The following is a 24,045-nucleotide window of genomic DNA, read 5'->3' as shown; positions in this document are numbered from 1 at the left end:
ACAAAACATACAACACAGCACACAGCACAAAAATAAAAAACTTTCAATTTGGGGTCACAAATCAACAAAGAGTTTTGTGAGTTCAATCGCAAAGTGTAGAAAATAAATTTGAAATTTATTTACAGCTTAGTTAATTATTTACGAGTTGCAAGTAAATCATACGCTAATGCACGGATCGTGCGACATTCGAGGCACGTCGCTATTGCCATTAAGTGCAACAATCGTTTAGTCCTGATTACAGCGGGTATCACTCATACGCCCCATGTGCACTGTGCTGTGCTGTGACAATTAATAATGAGTAATGAGCCAACTAACTGTCAAAAATGATGATTGTCAAAGCAATGTTAGCCGAATCCGAATCCAAATCCGAATCGCGATGCCAATTGCGAATCGTTCGTTCGTTCGCTTCGCTTCGTTCTAACGGTGTACACGAAGCTTTGCTGTCGCAGCTGACGTCGACGTCTACGTCGCTGTTGGCGTCGACGCTGGCAGCATTTTCATTCATTGATATTGTCGCGTTTTGTGTTGATTTCTTTTTGGTCACTTTTTTTTTTTTTTTTTTTTGGTTTTGACTAACTCAACACACGAACTGAACTTGATTTCTATTGATAAGATATTGTGTTTGTGTGTGTGTGTGTGTGTGTGTGTGAGCACAACTCTTGCTCTTGCTCTTGGCCAGCTTATCAACAGTTGTTGCCTCGAAATCCCAAAAGTGGCCGTTGGCTGATCGTTGATTGCCGCCAATCACGCTGCCCGGCGGGAGGCTCGCAGTTTTAGCCGTCGTTTTGGGGCTTATTGATCGCAAGTCGTCGTCGCCGTCGTCGCTCGCTGCTTGCTGCTTGCTGCTCTCTCACATCGTCGTCGCAGTCGCAGTCGCTGCTGACGTCGCCGTCGCTGTCGACGGTAAATGAAACGCTTTGACGCGTTATAATAACAACTGTTGCCGTCTTTGGACATTCAGTGTACGATATCCCGGCGTACGGTGCAGACGACGTCGCCAGCGAGCGAAAGATCAACACACACACATAAACAACTATCCAAATTAAACAATTTATAACACATGAAATTAAAAAATTAATAACCAAACCCCGCGGTACGATAATAAAAACCCTTTTTTGCCAATTGTGTTTTTTTGTTTATTTTTGTTTGTGCTAAAAAAAATCAAATAAAACAAACAACAGAAACGCGCCTTCTACACAAATTTGAAAATTTCTAAAACACAACATAAAATTACAATGTTTAAAATCAAGTGCTAAATTCGTGTCAAGTTTACAACAATTTGACAAAGTGCAAAGTGAGTGCAAAGTGTGGAACAACTGCAAAGAAAAAAGTAAGCCCAGAATGCAAAGAAAGAAAAAAAAAACACACACACAAAAGAAGAAAACTTAAATTGCCAATCAGCTGGCAACAGGTGGAAAGAAAGGCAGGCGGAAATCAATGGAAAATAGCGCACTTGTAGAGGGTTAATAACTATTCAAGTTGTTAGCTAAACACATCTGTTAGGTTGAGGAACAAAAGAATGAACAAATTAACACTTAATTGAACACTCGAATGGGAGACAGCGAGAGCGCCAGGCGCTAAAACATTTCTACATCCAACTTTGTCTTGGCCTTGCTCGAAAGTAAAATCCGCGTAGTTAACTGCTTTAACTGATCGATCAGACGATCCGATCGATCAGTCGATCGATTGATCGTTAGCGTTGATTGGTTTCACAGTTTGGCATTCTTTGCTGATCACCGATCACCGATCAGCGATCACCGCTCGCAGATGGCTATTAATTATGTATTTATGGATTTTTGAACATTTGTACATTTGCTAATTTGCCACATTCTAGGCATCTATCGTAGTATCTATCTTTGACCTTAAGAATTGCAACTTGAACTTCGTGTTGGAAGCATAACATAAAAAGCAGCAACACTTACCTTCTATAAATATAAATGCAAAAAACTGTTAAGTCAAAAAAAGAATACAACAATAAAATTAAACAAAAAAAACGAATGGTGGCCGCAGGTGATTCGCATGCAATAAATAAAAATACAATAAGAAATATATATATCTATATATATACACACAACAACAACAACAAGCACAACAATAAAAGCAATTAAAATGCCCAGTGGTAACATTTTAAACATAATACAGTTCACTTGGTTACTGTTGCTAACACACAAACACAAACACAAAAAACAAGAAACACAACAAATATAAATGATATTAATTATACAATTTTTACAATTTAAAATGCAACCTTAACATTCGCATCGCTCTTTTTTTCTTTTTCTTTTTAATTTTTTTGTATTATTATATTTTGGAGTTAGGGTTGGGTTTTTGGTTTTTGGTTTTGTGAGGCCCTTTTGGAAAGAAATACAATAAAAATGTTTTAATTAATGCATAGTTAATATCAATTTGCTCAAGATATAACTGAGAAACAATACAATATACAAATAATAATAATAATAATCACAATTAATTTATGTTGCTGGCATTTCGTTTTAATTTTCACGGCCAAATTGCAGTCGACTCAACGTGAATAGTTTTGCAGTCGAGTCGGGGTTGTGCCTTATTTTATGCATAACCATAATCGATGGATCGTTGGGGTCGCCCGTTGCGCCATAACTGTTGTTATTTGTTATTTGTTGTGTAGTTATATTATTGCCTCGAATCGCCTAATTACTCAAGTTCTATGGATAGTCTCAATGGCCAATCGCCACTTGTGGTGGCCCTGTGTCATAACACACTTTGTTATACGCCTTTCAAGTTGTCGTTGTCGTCGTCGTTGTCTAAGTGCAACTGTTATTTGTCTTTCAAGATCCTCAGTAAAACTGGGCCAACTCAACTCGACTCGAAATATACCTCAACTATTTGCTTTGTGCACAATTTCTCATTATTATTTTACTTTAATTTTTCTTTTGTTTTGTTTAACTGTGCTGCGTGCTGCTAATGAGCAGCTTCCCAGCTCAGCTGCACTTGATTTTAGGATTATTCCTCTTTACGCCAACACAGTGCATTCTCATTTCAAATAGTAATCGCGATCAAATACTAACAGTTAATAAGCTACACTTTCGATGAAACCATATTCTAAAAATGTACTAAAGGCTATATTTGGTATATCGATATAGTATATATATAGTACTAAATATACTAGATAGTCAGCCAGAGCAACTATGACCCTAAGGAAAATATAGTTAAATATACTATACTACTACCTACCTACTCTATCCAAAATATACTAAATATATTAGATTATCAGCCTGACCAATTAAGACCAGAAGGAAAACAACTGAGTTATACCGAAGCCTATGTTTGATATATTGATATAGTAATATATTAATAATATACCATTAAGCACTAAACTACAACTAAAAACAAAATATTTAAATATACCAAACGTTATATTTGGTATATCGATATACATCTATAAGACCCTAAGAAAAAAGTAGTGAAATATACCGAACTCTAGATTTGGTATATCGATATACATATTTCAAATATGTATATAAATATATATCCGTCTCCTTCTGCCTATCACTTCCTTTCGACACAAACCTATAATACCCAGGTATTAACAAAAAAGAGTCTTCTATCGTTTCGGTTGTTTTATCAATGTTTTTGACAAAGAGATGACTCTGCAATCGAAGCAGTTTTTATATTTATTTTTGTTGTTTTCTTTGCTAGTAAATTTATGAGTAGATTGCATCATTATCCACTGATTAGCAACGATTAATAATTCAACTGCTAAAGAACTTTGTGTTTTATATTTAAAGATTCAGATCAGTTTAAGTAGAATCTCTAATTTCACTTTGTATTCAAACTGACGCGCGTCTTCAATTGTATGTTTTTTATATTTTTATTTGATTTTATTACCATTTTTTTATGAACTTGTAGTTGAATGACTTTCGACCACATTTCCAGTTTGCTTTTCACCTGAATTTTGTTGCATTTGACACTTTTTTTTTTGTTTGATTCGTTTTCTTCTCTCGATGACGTCGTCAACGAACGACACCCAAAAAATAATTGTTTATTTTCTTTATTTGGTCAATAAAATTAATATAATCTCCGCAGTCTCTCTCTCTCGCTCTCTCTTTCTGTGTCTCTGTTTCGCTCTCGCATTCTCGGACTCATTCATTAAAATGTTGCTAGACACTTTATGGACAAAATAAACTTGAATCAAAAGACGTATTCAAAATGATTGAGCGCAGTTTCACCTGCGTCATAGGAAACGACAACGTTTTGGGCAAAAGAAAAAAAAAAAAAAACGTTTGCTCAAAATAATATAATGAATAAATATAAGCATATCTTATATAAAAAAAAAAAAGAACTAAGAGAAGACAAATAACTTGTTGCCAAATAAATTGCAATAAAGTTAAGTGAATAAGAATGAAATAAGCAAACAATCTTTCTTCAATAGAAAAGCTCATTGTGTCGATGGCGTTAAGAATAATATGGACATAAGATATCTTATGTTTGTCTATGCAAATAGATGTATTCAATTAGCAAACACTTGAGTGGAGTCGAGTCGAGTTGAGGTCTATCCCACAGCAACAGATGTGACACTCGGATATCTGTAGGCAATTATCAGATTTGATTTGATTTCGATTTGAAAGCAATTTGTTCAACACTTTGCAATCAAAGTTCGTTTACATCGAAAAATGCAAATGTGCAATACGAATGCGAATGCATATTCAAATTCATTTGGGTCTCCATCGCGCCTCTCCATATGCAACAGCTGATGGAGCGCAGAGAGGAACGGAGAGAGAGAGACGAAGAGAGGCATCCACATGCTGGCTGTGTTTCACGTGTTTGGTCTCTTTAATTTGCATATGTGCAGGTTTTCGTTTTTTTTTTTGTTTTACTGCTTTATCTCAATGAAATGAAATGTTACGTAGCCGACATGTTCGCCCAGACAGCTCGTGAGCTGCGCATAGATGACTAACTGATATAGTGAGTGAGTGAGTGAAATACATCTACTTACTATTAATAGTAGACAGAGTCGCGTCTGTGAACGTGAACGTTAGATAATTGAAACAGAATGCAACAGTTAGGCGATTACTTCATCCGTGTAATAGCCGCAATAATGAGCTGCAACTTTTGTGTGATAAAAAGCGTAGCATATCAGTGATTGACACTGCACTTTGTGTAGAGTAGAGTAAAGAGTATCTGCTAGTTGTATTATTATGGCCAGCGCTAGGCGTTTCTTTTAATTTGTCCAATTGTGGATAATTCAAAAACTAATAAGTATTAAATGTTTGATTGCGCGTCGCTTACAAATTAGTGCAAGAGACAGACGACGGCACTCTCAACTGAAACTGAAACAGCAACAGAAACAGAAACATTTCGAATGCCAAAACCAAAGCATTTAATTAAAAGCCTGGGAACTTGGACGTTCATACGAGCATGTGTCTCTTTATGGCTGCACACAAAAATAGTGCTTGGAATACAAGACGAGACAAGACGAGACGAGTTGAGCGCACGGCGACTTAATCACAATAAATGGAAATAAATAGAAATTAACAGGCAGCGCACATATCGTTCACGTTTTGCGAATTAACGTCGGGTTTCCTGGGGATAGTCCAGCGACGAGACTGAGGCAAGCAGCCCATTAAGCGGCGACAGTTGTCACATATCATATCAGGAACAGTTCTCGGTTCAGTTCAAGTGCGCCAAGCGAGGGGCTATTATAACAAGAAATAACGTGCAAGTGCAAAGGAACTTGAGGCAAATATAAATAGAACCAGTTCGGCTTTAATTATTATAGCACTAGTTCATCTATAGTGCAACTGCAAATTGAATACCCAAAGTCCTTTTCATTGCAGTAAGCAGCTTCGCCTGCGCTCTCCAAATAGTAATAAAAAGAAACGAAATTTATTACTATCAATATGATAGTTTGTTGATTTACGATCAGCTTTTATTGCTCTTACAAATTGCAGCCTCCCGCTGTGCTTTTAAGGCCTCCTTTATTCGAAACGGTTTGCATCACTATTAATATTCTTAATGAAATTCTGGTAAACAAGATCTAATGTTTACAAAAAGTTAAAAAGTTACAGTTAAAATCCTTCAATAATTTAGTAATTTGAAAACCCTAGTTTTTTGCCTAGCCAAAATATATTAATGAAAAATGCAACCTCCCAGCTCTTACCAATGTTTTATTAATGAGTAAAAAGTATAAAAAGTAAAATGTTTATTATAAAATCCTTATTGCACGAAAAATTGAAGCCTTCTAGCTTTAAAGTTTTAAAACAATTTTCATTTACTATATAGTATTCACAAAAAGTATAACACAGCTGTGTTTTTCGACAGTTGAGCAATAAAAGCTTTTTAAAATTGAGATTTTCGAAAACCAAGCGTTATTGCACGGCGAAAATAATGTGCCAAAAATTTCAGCCTCTCAGCTCTTACCAAAATTTTTCAACTCTGTTAAATTTGTTAATGAACAACAAACTCTTTGTTAATTTTGAATTTTACAAACTCAGTCTTATTGCTCGACCAAAATATATTGCGCCAAAAATAGACAGCCTCTCAGCTCTTACCAAAGTTTTCCATAACTATTCATTTTATTCAAGTAATTCACAAAAAGTATAACAGAATTGTGTTATGCTACAGCAGCACATCAAAACCTTTGGAGTTTTAAAAACCCAGCCTTTTTGCACGAGCTAAAAATGCAGCCTCCCAGCTCTTACCGTTATAGTTCATTCGGTGAATGCATGAGTAATTCAATCGGCACAAACAACCTTGTATATATAGAAGATAGATAACTTGTGAGCTCACCCACTTGAAGCTGCCAAAGACAAAGAATTTGTTGCAAAAAATATGGTAATAAAAAATGTGGCAAATTACTTGTAGTGCCTTGTCTTGCGCGATCATTGATAATGACCCTCTGGCATTATCAACTGGAGTGGTGGTGTAGAGGGGGGAGTAAAGTTTTCGGACTCCTGTGCGTCAGTCTCTGAGATCTGCGCGTTTGCCATTTTTACCAGTTTTGCGATCATTTGTAATCTTATCGAGGCAGGTGTTAAACAACAAATGTCACAAATGCCAACTGAATTTCTATTGGTTGTTAGCCGTCCTATCAATTGACGTAACCACAAAAACTCAAAAGCTGAAAGCCAACAAAACGCTAGAAAAATGATCAAATCTCAACTGAATTTCGAATCTCACACGAGCTTCCATAAATATGTATTCGTGGCTACTCATAAAAAGTAAAGTATATAATTTTTTTTTTTTTTTTTTGTTGTGGAGTACTCGCATATAGTTTATTGAGTACTCGCATAATCACGACGGGGTCTTAACTGATATAATCTTTGATTTGTTTATATTTTGATGTCATAAATCATTTGCTGGGTAATTAACTCTCTGTTGCTAATCCTTATTTATATTCGTTGTGTTTTGTTTTTTTTTTATCGAATAATCGAATTGTGCAACTGACAATCAATTAAACCGACAGCAAAAAACCAAAAAGCCACACAAAAAGACCGAAAAGCAAAATGTTGAATAGATAAAATAATAAATTGACAAATTTAACTAATTGCAGCAATTAACAATTAACGCATAACAAATCCATTAAGGGGGGAACTTGCTGGTGAACTTTGTCTGCAGCAGAGGAAACGAAAAAAAAAAAAAAAAAACACATAAAAATTGTATTTGAATATTTTTGTAAAAAGATAGTAGAATTGTATTTGAATATTTTTGTAAAAAGGTAGTAGAAGTGAGTGAGGCAAAGAGAAATAAAAGATTCTTCTTTAATGCGAGTATTTCATAGTCGAGCACACTTAACTTGGAAGCTTACTTAATTGTTGTTGCGGGTGAATAAATTACACAATTTCGTGTTCCGTATTGGAATGTATCGAAAAGCAAAGCGCAACTTAATTATGTGACAGTTCAATTAAGAGCAGAGATCATTTCGAGAGCTTAGAGACAATGGGCAACTACTTTGTTTGATTTACTCGCGATCGGCAGTTTGACTCTCTTTGTCATCCAATTTGTTAGCTAAAAGCTGAGCTACTGTTGTTGTTGTTGTTGTTACTGTTGTTGTTGCCGTCGCATAAGCCAATAACGTGTTTACTAGCTGTTGACTTTGAACTTGAACGTGGCGACATTAAAACTGCCATCATTTAGGCAAATTGCCCGACGTCGTCGTCGTCGTTGTCGTCGTCGTTTCAGCTGTCTTCAACGAAATGACTAGCCCATTTGATGCGGGGCGTATACGTAACGTAACTTAACGTAAATAAGTCGTGTAGAGCAGCGTGTAACAATAATAACAAATACTTGATCTGTTTTCGTGTGTGTGTTGGTGCAATTGAGTACAACAAGTTGTCGAATCTTATCACAGCGATATCATCATGACAGCAAATACAAAAGTACAACCCATCATCATCTCGAGCCTGTCTGATTGAATGAATGTGTGTGTGTTCCCCTGTCACTTAATGTTGGCAACGGCTTGAGCGATAAGCGAAAAGCCAAGATTTTCCAGTTCGTAAATCAGGCACTTGAATTTCACAAATATTGGAAATATTTGCTATCATTCTCCTCCAATCGGTTGTTATTGTGGCATTTAGTGCGCACTTCTTGGAATCGTGCAGTCTATTGTCCATAATTTCTTTGCCTAATACTTTAGCATGCATAGTTAAAGTTCAAGATCGAAGTACTACTACTTGTGTTGTATATACATATATTCATATCGGCAGACAGACAAAGAGGCTCATGGCTCGATACACTTATCACACTCGAACCCGAAAACCCGAACACTTATCATCCCCATACCCAACAGTTCTTCTCACCTTATGGAAAGTGCGTGGAATTGTGTGTGTTTTCGTTCGCTTATCGTGGCCACACTTTATTATAGGGTATTTCCAAGTTCTAATTCAGTTATGTTGCCACCCACTTGATTTCATTCAAGGTGCTGGAATTTCCATGAGGCCTGCGACGGTATTGAAAACCGCTGCTCGATGACTAACTTGTGTGCCGCTGCTCCTCATATCTTGACACTTCTTCCGAGTTGTGAGGAAACGGTTATTTTTTTTTATATTTTTACAATCTTAAGTGCATAAATAATAATTAGTGCAGGTATTCGCACATGTCGCCCCTGTGAGCCAAAGCTCTTACTTTTTTTTCCAACAAAACAAAATTAATAAAGCGATTAGGTCGCTAAGCTATTCACTGATTAGATTCCACAACTACTTACATCCCTTCCGTATACTAAATGTATTCCGGGGTATTCCCACAATGTCATACCGGATATTTACAAATATTTTGTATTTAAAATATACTTATTTCTTGAAATGTGCTCTTGTTTATCACTTTTAATTGTATGCCAATTTATTGGTACAAATGTTTACAAGAACACTTTATGGAGGACTAAGTATATCCCTAAAGTAAAGAGTTTTTGCATAAAAAAAGCCTGAAAAAGCTAAACAGAAAGATTTGTTATTGTAGTTTTTACATTACCCGACATTTCTATACTTAAAAACTTATTTGCAATCAGAAAAACAACGATGTCTAAACAAATAGTTTTTGTTTTATTACTGTAGTTTTTATTCCTATACATTAATATGACATTTCAATACTTAAAAACATAATTCAAATAAAATTGAATTTGTTTTTGTCGCGTTCTCCCGGAATTACTCATTTAGTACATATATACAAACATATATAGTTTGTAACTCTTCGCAGAAAAAAAAAAAAAAAAAAAAAAAAAGTAAACTATACTAAAAATTTCATTAGCTTTACAGCTGTTTCGTTAATGGTTGCCCTTAAACAAAACAAAAAAAAAGTACAATTAGTCGAAATCACGGCACTTTTATGGCGCTTCCATGGAACAATAATATGTGCGAGAGCGAGTAACAAACAGTTGAGTGTGCTCGACTTGCAAAGCACTTTTATTAGGTGTGACCAGAAGACGAATATTTATGGGGGCAGCAGCACTGGGGTTTTTAGTACGCTAAAATGACTTGCAAATTTGGTTTTACTCTAATTTAATTATCAACATTAAATCAGCATTAAATATTCTAGTAATTCACATGTGTGCGAAAATTAGATAGACTATGGCTTTAAACTTGATTGTTTTTTCGGCAAAACATGTGTTGTGGAAAGGGGGCGTGGCTGTGTATAAGTGATGACAGCATGCTCGATGAGTCTCTGAGACATTTTGGCGGCTTAAAATGTACTTTTTCTAATTTGGCAATCGCATTGTGTGTGTGTATATTGATTTATTAGCCGTTGATTTGCGACGATCGTCGTGTTGTGTCGTGTGACCGAGTTTCCGATTACCTTGATAAGCTGAAAGATTTGCTGACCAGCTAGATTGAGGTGCTATAAATAGCAGGCCTTTGTTGAACTGTCGCAACATCAGTAGCAACGGCAACAGCAGTAGTCGGAACAATGATCGCTCCGAAATCTAATCGGATAACCTGTCAAAAGTCCATAAACTTGAAAACGCCACACGCTTGCTGCCAATGCTGCGTTGCCATTGCCCAGCGATAGTCGTCGATAGTCGGATTCGATACGAGTCCAATCGAGTCGCGTGGAGTGGACTGAAGTGAGACGAAGTGAAGTGAAGTGGAGGCGAGTCGACTCACTTGTCGCCTCAATTTGTTGATCTGTCTGGCTTGGCTTTGGGTCTCTGGGAGGTTTTCGTCGTCTATTGCAGCTGCATGTTTTTATACCCGCTACCCATAGGGTAGAAGGGTATTATAACTTTGTGCCGGCAGGAAATGTATGTAACAGGTAGAAGGAGGCATCTCCGACCCTATAAAGTATATATATTCTTGATCAGCGTTAACAGCCGAGACGATCTAGCCATGTCCGTCTGTGTGTCTGTGTGTCTGTCCGTCCGTCCGTATGAACACCTAGATCTCAGAGACTATAAGAGATAGAGCTATAATTTTTTTTCGACAGCATTTGTTATGTTTGCACGCAGATCAAGTTTGTTTCAAATTTTTGCCACGCCCACTTCCGCCCCCGCAAATCAAAAAAATCGAATAACAAGCGTAATTTTAAAGTTAGAGTTGCGAATTAGTATATATAATAATAACTATAGTAGTTATGATTCCTGAAAATTTGGTTGCGATCAGATAAAAAGTTATTAAGGAAATGCTTTTGCATAGACAAAAACGCCTACTTACTAGGGGTCTTAGTTGCGTTGGCTGACAATCTGGTATATTGTGCCGTCTATGGTATATTTTGAATGCGGTGTTATATCAATATACCACACTTACCATTTGGTATATTTTTAGTATTTTTGCAGTATATTCGGTATATTTTGAAAAATACCGCAAAATATATTGCTTTTATTCAAAATGGGTAGCGGGTATCTCACAGTCGAGTACACTCGACTGTTGCTTTCTTACTTGTTATTTTGTCATTTTTACCATTTACCATTTTGTATTTTTACTCACTTTTTTTTTGTGGATGGCCGAAACTGGTTGCTTTTCAATGCGCTGTTTAAATGTTTTCATTAATGCAAATGCAAATAGCAAATGCGTGGGCCGGCAAACTCGATTCGTTGAAAAAACAGGTCCCTGCAAGCTGTCGGTAAAAAAAAAACTACAACAACAACAAAAAGCAAATAAAAAACAAACATCAAAACACAAAAACAAATCAAAACAAATTATATGAAATATACTCGTGCACACAAATAAAAGAAATCAAATTGCCGTCACAAAAAATTAATCGACTGCGGTTTTAGTTTTTACTATGTGTTGTAAAAATAAAAGAGAAAAAAATTTATCTCTTTTCTTTTTTATTGACGGAAGTGCAGGATTTTTGAGCAGCTCAAAAAATGCAAATACAAAATAAACTGGATTAGTTATGGAAAATTTTAGAAATGATTATACAGAATATGTTGTTTTAAAAGTCTTAATGTTGTTTTTTTGTTATAAAGAATACCTTTCGAGTGTTTAATAGTATAAATGAAAACGAACACCAAACAAAAATGTTGTGTTGGTTTTATGACAGCATTATTTATTTGATACTTTAGTCTTTTTTTGCAAATGCATTTGGTTTTTATTCCATTGATTTCCATTGATAATTATGAACTGTAAAATACACAAATATACAAGAACATGAAATGCAAATACAATGAAGATGAAGAAGAAAAACGACACAATATGAACGTTATGTTGTTGCTTGCAGCCATATCAACGGTCCGGTGACTAAAGCTCTGTCCTCCTCTCTGCTCCCCCAAACAACTCAACCCGCCATCTCCCCCACCCGCCTCGAAGAACAGGACGCACAACAACAACGAACTGGACACAGGACTCAATACTCTACACTACACTACACACACACACACACACACACACACACTACACTATACACCAGCATACACCCACACACACACACACTTACACCAACCCCAACCAACACATACAATGTAAACGAAACGACTTTGGTTCTTTCAATAACATTTTTATTCAATTTATATATTCTTCACGCATTTTCCTTAATCAACCTTAAAGAAACTATTTAAAAAACAAAAAACAAAATAATAATAATTCTAATAGAAAAAACGTAAACACAAATACAAGAAAACAACTCACTTTCATCGTAACTGTTTAATTTATTTATTATATATTACAACTTTTGCATAGAAAAAGTCAATCAATTATTGTGTGATATATATATATATATTTCGATTTCGATTCGATATTCGATTCTGTTCAGTGATAGTTCCAAAACTGAGAACCTTAAAAGCAAAGCAAAGCAAAAAAAGAAAAAAACCAACTTTTGCACACGCAAATATGCCAAAACCTTAATGCAGCATAATTAAGCAAAAAAACAAAAACAAAAAAAAACCTTAATAGTTATACGCAAATAATAAATATATTCTATATTGTAATTATTGCACCTTGATTAGTTCATATTACATATTTTTTTTTAGCAAGTGTTTAGTTACGATTGTAGTTAACTTAATGAATTTCCATTGTGCAACTGAGAATACTCACATAACAAAGAAAGCAAACACAGCTGCATTTTTGGCCACATAACTTTAGCTGCTGGGCACACTTAAAGTCATTCCACAAACAAACACACACACACACAAACACATACACACACACACAACTGACCAATGCAAAAATGTCGCAGCGAAATGATGAGCAGAACACAAGCCTCACCAACCTCGACCTCACACAGCAGAAACAAGAACCACAGAATACAGCAGGCCACCACCATTCCAGTTCCAGTCCAAGTTCCCCTTCCAATCCAAGTTCCAGTTCCAGTCCCAGTTCCCAGCTGCCGATTGCAACGCCAAATGAGCTGAAGCAGCGACAGAAATCATCGCTATCACCGCTGAATGTGCGACGCCTCTCCTCCTATGCCGCACACAATGAAGCCGCCGAGATTGGGCCCGATGATGGGGTGTTGGCAACGCCTCCGCCCGCCTCCACCACCATCAATATTAACACGATCAACAATAACAACAGTAACACCAACAACAATAACAACACATCATCAACGTCCTCATTATATGCCACGCCACCACTGTACCAACAACAATTGTCAACAATGACCACAACGACGCCGTTAGACACGGCTTTGGATGATAAATACAAGTTATTTACCATCTATAATGGAAACGGTGAGTGACGACACGACGCCGACAGTTGCCAGCTGCCAGCTGCCATCAGCAGCAGTAGCAGCAACAACTACAACAACAATAACAACAGACGGCAAACAGTAACTGTAAACTGTAACAGTAACAGTAACAACAGCAACAGCAGGCAGCAGCAGCATCAAGTATTTCGTTGTATTAGTAGCGTTCTCTCACTCACTCACTCCACATCCTCCTCCCCCACACAACTGACCAGTAACAGTTGCGTTAGCGTTAGCGATAGCGATAACGATTACGATAACGATAATGATATGCTGCTGCGATTGTCGTGCTGTGCAAACTGTTGCCCCGTTGATGTTTCTTTTATTTCTCCTATCTTGATCTTATTCTTCTCACTCTCACTCACTCGCCTTCTCCTTTTTATCTCTCTCTCTCTCTCTCTCTCTCCTCTCTTTCGCACAATTTTTTTAATTTCGCTCGTTTTTTATTTTTGGCTTTATCTATAAGCCAAGTTGTTAACTTTATATTTATTATTAGAGTATTGCTGAGCTCAAATTAACCTTGCCATAATAATTAGTCTATAGTTTGACTATCATCCGATTATGTTCATATGCTCAAACAATGGTCATAAAGCCATTCTCTTTTATCGGGCATCATAAATATACTGACTTTGACTTTGTTGGATGCTTTTGAGATCGCAACATTATCAGCTAATGTAACTTTAAATAAATCACGCTCCCTCATTTTCGATTTGCTAATCATACTCATAATTCAATTAATTACTCACTCACAATACAACAAACTCATATTGATAGGGGAAGTCTTATGTTTAATTCAGAAAATGAATACAGTAATAAAATTGCGTATACGTTACCATTATCATTATCAATTACTTTTCAATATCCATTGCTATATATTAATTCAAATGCAATTGATGAAATAATTGTATATCTTAACAATCAGTTTAAAAATAAATTTTATGATGCAAGTTCACATTCATTATAAATAACTACGCTACAAAAATAGAAGACAGTAATTCCTGAGAATTATTATGTAGTAAAAGTTACAGTTTTTACAACAAAATAATTTACGCTTGAGCTTTGCCATATAATAACTAAAATACAAATACATACATTAAATAACAATACAATCAGTTTAAAAATATATTTAAAGATGAAAAAAAAAATCATTGCTTGATTTACAATTTAAATAAGTATATACAGCATATGTCAGCAAGTTTTTCACATTATTTTTTCACATTCACTATAAATAACTATGCGATATAAATAGAATGTCAAGAGTTATATTATTACTATACTTAAAGTTACAGTTGTTGCCATAAATGATTTACGCTTGAGCTTTGGCATAGAATTTGCAACAATTAAAACTACATAGCGACAGACAGATTTTATTTGTATTTAATTTTTTTCACGATTATGATTACCTTTTTTTTTTATTTGATAATCGCACAATCGCAAATAGTACTCCGTATTATTATGCATGTTTATTATGGAAGAGATAAACATATAAAATGTTTATTAATTATTGCATGCTCTTTGTCTGTCTCGACGCTGTTATTGTTGTTGTTGTTGTTGTTGCTGTTTTTATGGACGAACGATTTGTAATTTATGAAGTTGGCACAACAAAAATTCACAGAGACAGACGCACAACAATAAGGCAAAAACAAAAACAACAAATGTTCTATTCGCTTGTCAGCGCAAACGTGTTTGGGCAAAAAACGTAAGAAGAAGAAGACGACGACGAGTACAGAGAGAACTAAAGAATCAAAAAACGTAACGAACAACAACAACAAGAGTAAGCAGTAAGAAGAAGTCGAGTACAGAAAGAATTCAAGTCGTAGCCCCTCGTTTTTTTTTTTGTTTTTGTTGTTTTTTTTCGTGGGGTGCTCAGAAGTAATACTCATCATTTATAGTGATGTTAATTAATTGTCTTGCTAATTGCACAATGCTCTTGACTTTAGTTGCATGCGACACACTCAAACACAAACACACACACACACACATACACGCACACTTTGATATTTCCATCTCTTTCTATACGTATATACATATTTTTTTTATTTAGGCTGAAATACGCGCTGCAATTAATTGTGGATAGAAGCGAAGCTCAACTAACGCCAACTCCCTCTTTTTCCCCCTCTCCTCTCTCTTTCTCTTTGTGACTCACTCTCTTAGATCCCGACAATGAGAAGTTGTCCGGCCTTCCACATTCGACAACTGGTTCACTAAGCTCAATCATCACGACGTCCATAGCATCCTCTGAACCGGATCCTGGTGCGGCGGGCGGCGGCGGCGGTGGAGGCAGCGGACCAGGTGGCAATGGACCAGGTGGCGGACCAGGTGGAGCGATACCCGCCGATGCGTGCAGCATTGCGGGCATCAATGGCAGCTCCGAGGAGAAGTTGGCACTGAATCGTCCAGGCATCAAACAGGAGAAATGGACAACGATCCTGCTGCAGGTATCGATACCGTTCTTTCTCGCTGGCATTGGCACCATCGGAGCGGGCATTGTGCTCGGTCGCGTCGAGGTAATGTACTATATAATCCACAAACAAATACTAAATATTATACATACTACCGATTAAGTCCATTCTGCTGATTAGCCAACTAATTGGCTGTCCATTCAAAACAAATGGGTTGATGGACGCGCTGCGATCGTTGATTCGTTGTTGCTCAAATCTAGTCAGAACACAAAAAAAAAAAAAAAACGAAAAAAAAAACAGCTGATAAATCTCATAAATTGTTTCATTGACATTGCGCAAATGCAAAGATGGTAGATAAAAAAAATTTAAAATGACACGCAAATTAAATTGTAAAATCTAATAACAGTCGCGGCGACTCATTAAAGTTACACACAACAAAAGGCACTTTATATAGTCTCCGTCTCCATCTCCGTCTCGTCGCTGTCTGTGAAAAACTCGACTCGATATCAAAAAGAAAACAAAGGAAATCACAGACGCAGACGCAGACACGACACCCACTAACCACAGTCCATAGACCAGCTTTTGCCAGCTGTGTTCTAAAATGTACATCAACTTTAATTTAAGTGCCGCATTTAATTATTGCATTCAATTATCAAATCACTTGCAGTGCGCTCCGCATTGTCGCCAGCCACAAACGTCACTTAATTGACCATTACTCTTGACTTTATCGCCAACCCATTTGCAGATACTAATCAATTCAATTACGACAGTCAACACACAAATACGAGTAGATAAATCGTCTTCGAAACGAAATTAAATATTCAACAAATTGAAAATTGTCCTTAAATCATCAATTTAAGAAAAACTTTTGAGGTCTTAGCTGCATTGTTTAACAATCTGGTATATTTTTCTAATATACCAAATATGACCTTTGGTATATTTTTGTATTTTCGAGGTATATTATTTAGTTGATTTTAAGAATAATATCGTACTGTTTTGCTATTATTCAAAATAAATAGTGGGTATCTCACAGTCGAGCACACTCGACTTTTTTACTTCTTTTTAATAAAATGGTTGGAAAAATATTTCAACTTTTGAACTAAGAAGGTCACATCGAATATGTGGCAAACATTTAAAACTTTATTACATTACAATTAATAGTAGAAAATTAATTTTAATTAAACTTAATACTGAGAACTCAATTTTATAATTATTTTACGTATTTAATGCTAGTCACAGACTTTATCTACAACTCGAAATGAATTTAGAATTGTGATTTAAGTTAAAGATCTTCCCTAAAGTAATTGAAATTTGCATTCGCTTAGCAACTGCGCACAGACTTTAAAAATAATCGAGAACAACACTTCTCTACAACTTGCAAGTGCAACATTTTAGTAACCAATAAAATTTTAAATATAATTCGTTTCGGTAGTAATTTGGGCGGAAATAAATTAAAAGTCGAGACAAAAGAATCGTATTTTTGGCACACTAAAAAAAAGAAGATTGTTTTCAGCACATTGGAAATATTTATGTGACTGCTAATTGATCATAAATTCTGGTCTCAAGGCAGTTAAGGGCGGCCCAAGCCCGCCTATAACCAGTAATCATCCTCAAAATATCAGATCGAAATGTGAAGCAGCCCAGCTAGCAACTCGCTGTCAATGGTGACGCCACTATCTGCTCCTCCTTCTATTTACTGCCCAGCCATAAATCGCAACCTAGTATATTGATTGCTATACTATTCTATATATTTTATACCCGCTACCCATAGAGTAGAAGGGCATTATAAATTTGTGTATGTAACAGGCAGAAGCAGGCATCTCCGATCCTATAAAGTATATATATTCTTGATCAGCGTCAACACTCTCCCATCTCTGATTGCCTGTCCCTCCGTCTGTCCGGCTGTATGAGCATCTAAATCTCATAGACTATAAGAGATAGAGATATAATTTTGTATGCTTGCACGCAGATCAAGATTGTTAAACAACTTTGCCACGCCCACCTGTAGAAGTTATTTGAGAAATACATTTGTATGGGGAAAAAGGCTCACTTAATAGGGGTCTTAGTTGTTTTGGTTGGTATACTTTGCACTCTATGATTTATTTTTAAAATATTACTCTATAAATATACAAAAAAAGAGAGTATATTTTTTTTTAAATATTTTTGTGGTATATTAATTCAGTATATTTTATAAATAATACCGCACTCTTTGGCTTTTATTCACAATGGGTAACGGGTATCTCACAGTCGAATACACTCGACTGCTGCTTTCTTACTTGTTTAGTAATTATGTGATAATTTTGTAACTTTTAAGAGTCGAGAACTAATTTCGTTGGTGTTTTTTGTGATCGTTCACAGAAATGGTATGTCTTCAAGAATGTGAGTGAACTGTTCATTCTGGTGCCGGCGCTGCTCGGTCTGAAGGGTAATCTGGACATGTGCCTCGCCTCGCGTCTCTCCACACAAGTCAATTTGGGCAATATGACGTCGCGTTCGAATGTGGTGCGAATGATTGTGGGCAACATTGCGCTGGTGCAGGTGCAGGCCACAGTTGCCTCCTTTCTGGTGGCCATGTTTGCCATGAGCGTTGGCGCTGCGATGACCGGCAGCTTCTACTTTGAGAACGCAATGCTCTTGACCGCCTCGGCCATGTTTACGGCCACCTCATCGTGTTTTGTGCTAGGTGAGTCAACGATATAGAAATCTGTGTTTGTTATGTATTTCAATATTTCACTAAATTTAAGAGTGCAGGGCATTTAAATGTGAAATGATTAGAGATAACTATTTAAAATCATAATTAGTGAATAACTCGCCTAATTTGTAGTTAAGACACAAACCATAGCATGTAGTTCAACAAGTGCTTAGCAAAGACACAAACCAGTTGTAAGTTTCGAGCATGTTTTCGCTTCACTTGAAAATGCAAACTAAATAGTTGTATTTTAAAATAAATATTATTAGGTTAAAAATATTATAATATTAAATAGCTTAATAAACAGTTTTCGTCTATTTCATTGCCACAGATTTCGTGCTGGTCGCTGTAATACTGTTCTCGCAAAAGTATCGCCTGAATCCGGATAATCTGGCCACGCCGTTAGCTGCCTCCATCGGTGATGTTGTCTCGATCAGTTTGCTGTCGTTCATTGCCTCGCTGCTCTACGAGCACATAAGTACGTTAACCAGACGACGGCAAAAGAAGCTTCAAATATTCTACATTCATTCTTTACACTCTCTTTACACACGTTGCAGAAACCCATCTGTGGATCACTTTCATTGTGGTCACCTGCTATCTGGTGCTGCTGCCCATGTGGGTCGTCATTGTGCTGAAGAACGAATATACGCGGCCGGTGCTGAAGAGCGGCTGGGTTCCAGTGCTCTCAGCGCTCTGCATCAGCGGGTATGTCATCATCATCATCATCATCATCTGCGAACTTTGATTTGCCACTCGGACAGCCACTTGAATTGGGCCGAATGACAAGCACAATTTGTGTGTGATTTGCACTTCTAATTTCTAACCAATAATCACAAAAACAGAGACAGTTTTGTGCCAATTCATGTCCAACGGGCATAAGTTGTGCTAAATTTGGCAATGTATATATTCGATATTCGATGAGATTGATTGATTATTATAGTACTTTGCCACCGATATCTATTTATAAAACACCAATACGATGTTGTTTAACGCTTGTCCTTGACTTGACGGACAATACTTATTTACAGTTTTTAATTTCTTTATAATTCAACTTGTGATCTCCACTTGAGTTGTACTTTTCCATTTCTTTTAATTCAACTAGTGATCTATACTTCATTCGTAATTTTCATTTTCTTTTAATCCAACTTATAATCGACATTTAAATTTAAAGTTTTCCATTTCTTTTTAATTCAACTTTTCGCCTTCACATGAGTTGTACTTTATCATTTCTTTTTAATCGAACTTGTGATCAACACTTGTTCTGTAGTTTGCCATTCCTTTTAAATCAACATATGATCTACACTTCATTTGTAGTTTTCCATTTCTATAAATCCACATTCTGATCTGCTCTTACCCTTTAAGTTTTTCATTTATTTTCGGCATTTAAACTTACAGTTTTCATTTTCTTTTAACTTTAACTTGTGATCTACACTTGAGTTGTACTTTATCATTTCATTTAATCCAACTTGTGATCTACTTCTTTTGTTTTGCAGTCTTGGCGGTCTGGTACTCGATGCCGCTGTGGAGGTGTTCAATGGTTTTGTCGTCTTTCAGCCGATCATTAATGGCATTGGCGGCAATCTGGTGTCGGTGCAGGCCAGCAAGATATCGACGATGCTGCATCAGAGCTCAATAATTGGCATTATACCACCGCACACAAAGGTCGTCGAGTGGCCTTGGCGAGCACTGTTCAAAGGCGGTAAGTACTTGCATATAACTACGAATAGTTCTCAATACTTAAGTAAGTCTATAATTATATATTCTCTTTCAACAGTTCCTTATGCAAAGACGGCTCGCATTCTGATTGCCATGTCAATACCTGGCAATGTGCTCTTCATCTTTGTGGCTGACTACATCAACATGAACGCTACAACAGTGACGTGGGTGTTTATGCTATCATATCTTGTCGCCAGTTTGGTGCAGGTTAGTGTCACTCTTTTTGTACTTTTGTAGAATAGAAGGGTATTATTAATTTGCCAGTCATTTCCGACCCTCTAAAGTATGTTTGTGCTTGATCAGCCGATACGATATAGCCATATCCGTCTGTCTGTCCGTCTGCCCGTATGAACACCTAGAGCTTAGAGACTATAAGAGAAAGAGCTATCATTTTTTTCGACAGCATTTGTTAGGTTTGCACGCACATCAAATTTTTGTCACGCCCACTTCCGCCTCCTCAATTCGACAACAAGCTTAATTATTAAGAGTCGAATTTCATTATAGACAATAATTACTATAATATTTATGATTCCTGATTCCTATTTGGTGACGATCGGATAAAAATTGTAGGTGTTATTTAAAAAAAACTTCTGTATAGCAAATTACGCCTACTAAAATCGGATCTTAGCTGCTTTGACTGACAATCTGGTATATTTTGACCTCTATGGTATATTTTACATGTCATTCGGTATATTTTAATATTTAGTGGTATATAATTTGGTATATTTTTAAAATAAAACCTCATTGTTTCTGACTTGTTTTCCTTCCTGTACTGTGGAAATACCCAATATTAAATGCTGTTCTCTTCGCTTGCAGGTCATGCTGTTGCTGTATATTGCGCATATCATAGTGCATGCCATGTGGAAGTGGAAGATCGATCCGGATAACTCGGCCATACCATATCTGACGGCGCTGGGCGATCTGTTGGGCAGCAGTCTGTTGGCTGTCGCGTGGCTCTTTACGATGTCGGTCGGCATGCAATATGGCTCCAATATGGACACATTGAATGCGCCCAACTAGAGCGACGTCTTCTGCACTACTCGCGTTCTACTCTGTACGATAAAAACAAAAACATAGCTGTGTGGGATCTGGCTGGCATCGCTTTTGATGGCACGCCCACTCTCTTAGTTAGCACGATAACAACACAACACAACAACAACAACAACCACTACTCTAATCTAATGCAGACTCTACTACAACAACAAGAACCACAACAAACAATACAAAGAACTGTAATGTACCTAAATTCAAACATAGAAACTCTACTACGTATCTATGCACACACATACACATACACCCACACACACACAAACACACTAAAGCAAGACACCAAAACCTCACACACACAACACACATATTTATGCAAATATTTTCAAAATATTTCGAATGTTTAAACTGAAACGAGGAGAATGATTATGATGATGATGCAAAAAAAAAAAAAAAAAAAAAAAAAAAAACTAACAAAAAAAACCTTTTACGTAGCTTTCACATGGCTTTTGCTTGTGTTCCTTTTGCTCCACCCAGATATTATGTACGAGTCTATTATAAATTTGCAAAAAATAGGTCTGGAGGTGTCTATGCCTATGTCCTGGACATGGCGATGCGTAATATTTTTTTAAGGCTTTTAGGACAATATTATACACATTTAAAATAAGCTCGACAACAAAGGGCAGCCAAGTGCATGAAAATAGTATAACTAACAACAGCAACAACAAACAAAACAAGCAAAACAATACCGGATTTTGTTCTTCTGTTAACCCTTTTTCCCCCCTTTCCATTTCCTTTTCCTTTCTTTATTATTATTATTATTATTTTTTTTGTTTTGTTTTGTGTGCGGCTTACACCTTATTTAAGCAGCTAAACTATGATTAATTTAATCCATAATTAATTATAATTATGGCATACATAATTTTAATAATATATAAATAAAATATAGTATTAGCGCAGATTTGATTTTTGCAAATTTGGCTTTATAATTTTATATTATGTATTTTTTTTCCTTAAACTGTAGTATTACGTATATTTTTTTCAATATCTTTTTTTTTTTTTTTGATATACGCACCTCCCAAAATTGAAAAACACAACCATAAATAAACATACGTATTTATTATTGCCGCAAATTTTCAAAAATAAAAAGCGAAAGTGTGTGAATTTTTGTTTTTCATAATTGTAAAAAATAATTTAAGTTGAAGATTATTTGTGTATTTGTACGTAATGGATAAATGAAGTATATGAAAAGAAAGAAAAAAAAAGCAGTAATAATGTATGTAATAATAATTATAAATTATATTGTTTGTGCGTTATGTGAAGCGAACAGGGAATGATGAGACGTTCTGAAAGGAAATGTGATCGATATTTAATTATAAAAATAAAAATAACAATAATTATAATAAATAAATGTAATTCATAAACATAGCATGATTATTGTGTAACACAAGAAACAATAATTACAATTAATTAAAATGTTGGAATAAACAAAGAATCGTCGTGACTTTTGCTTTTTTAGCACATAGAATTTGAAATTTCCAGGGACATATCTAAAATTCTCCAACTGTGTGATCTAGCAAGCACAGTGTTAATCCTCTATGATTAGAGCTACTAAATTTTAACGTCTCCTCTTTGTTTTTGGTTTTAAATTCCATAAACAAAATTCCAAAGATGGCGCACAAGGACTGCAGCAAGAACTTCCAGGGCTCTTCCAGCGGAAATTTGATGTGCCTGGAGAGGAAGGAGGATGGCAAATTGGCTGGCCCCCATTTAACATATATACGTAGCTGCATGAAAGATATGTTGTGCCAAATCTGGAGTCCTGATATTGTCGAGAGGCAGCGCGAGGGACTTCAACGCGACAATTCGCCTGCGAGCGAACCAGCTGAAGAGCTTGCTAATGATATTCCCAGCTGTCACGTCAATATCGTTGAGAATAATTAAATTCAATTGCACTAGTTGACATAAACTAAGAGAAAATTTAAATACAAAAGACTTGGGAGTTGAAAATTGTTGATATGTATATGTTTGAAATTTGCAAACATAGTTATAATTATTTTATTTTATCAGCAAACTACTAGCTCTATTAAATTGAATTTAATATCTTTTACTTTCCTTGTTATCTTCTTATATACATATGAGCATTTGCAGAATAAAGGAAAAAAGGAAATTGGAATGTCCACCACTCAAACAAAATAAGGAGAGCTCTTGCACTCACTCTCTTTTGCTCTCTTACTAGCAGCATCTACTCTAATATGTACATATGCATGTACATATATAATAAGTGCGTCTGTGTGAGAGACATGATGAACGAATGCCTTCTTTAACAATAGACTGCACTCGCTTGCACTCACGTACAAACTAAGGTTTTGCAAATGTGGACATTCATTTTCACACAACAACAACATAATAAGTTTGCTTATAACTTACCAATATTTTAATAGTGTTAGTTTGTTAAATTTGACTAGATGCAGTTATTAACAATCACAATAAAATTTATTTATATTCGAAAGGTCTGCCTAATTTCCACTAAGGGAAGTTTTACTGTATTAATGTTTTATGTTTTATAAATTACAATTAATTAATTTTCAAAATTGAAAAAATAACGGATTTTGGAATATTTTTCGGAAAAAAGCATCACTGATACGTTCAGTTCATTTGGGA

General features: G+C 35.9%; 1 protein-coding gene across 8 annotated transcripts in view; it reads left to right on the top strand.

Moving 5' to 3' along the window:
- Positions 1–23,491, top strand: part of LOC117577906 (solute carrier family 41 member 2) — a 41,654-nt gene extending 18,163 nt beyond the window's left edge. For 4 of the 8 annotated variants that reach the window (XM_034262944.2, XM_034262937.2, XM_052004386.1 and 1 more), the window contains 7 exons: positions 15,742–16,094; positions 18,348–18,672; positions 19,010–19,156; positions 19,236–19,383; positions 20,172–20,377; positions 20,453–20,601; positions 21,211–23,491. In XM_034262944.2, the coding sequence (XP_034118835.1) occupies positions 15,742–16,094; positions 18,348–18,672; positions 19,010–19,156; positions 19,236–19,383; positions 20,172–20,377; positions 20,453–20,601; positions 21,211–21,414 (1,532 nt within the window). In that variant the 3' untranslated portion in view covers positions 21,415–23,491. Of the gene's footprint in view, positions 1–974; positions 1,331–12,126; positions 13,574–15,741; positions 16,095–18,347; positions 18,673–19,009; positions 19,157–19,235; positions 19,384–20,171; positions 20,378–20,452; positions 20,602–21,210 lie in introns of those variants that run through there. The other 4 variants (XM_034262914.2, XM_034262921.2, XM_052004354.1 and 1 more) reach the window with 2 other exon arrangements.
- Positions 23,492–24,045: the final 554 nt, after the last annotated feature.

Source organism: Drosophila albomicans, chromosome X, assembly GCF_009650485.2.
Source record: "Drosophila albomicans strain 15112-1751.03 chromosome X, ASM965048v2, whole genome shotgun sequence".
Classification (NCBI taxonomy): domain Eukaryota; kingdom Metazoa; phylum Arthropoda; class Insecta; order Diptera; family Drosophilidae; genus Drosophila; species Drosophila albomicans.
The sequence above is the reverse complement of the archived record's forward strand: the minus strand, read 5'-3'. Positions and strand labels throughout refer to the sequence as shown.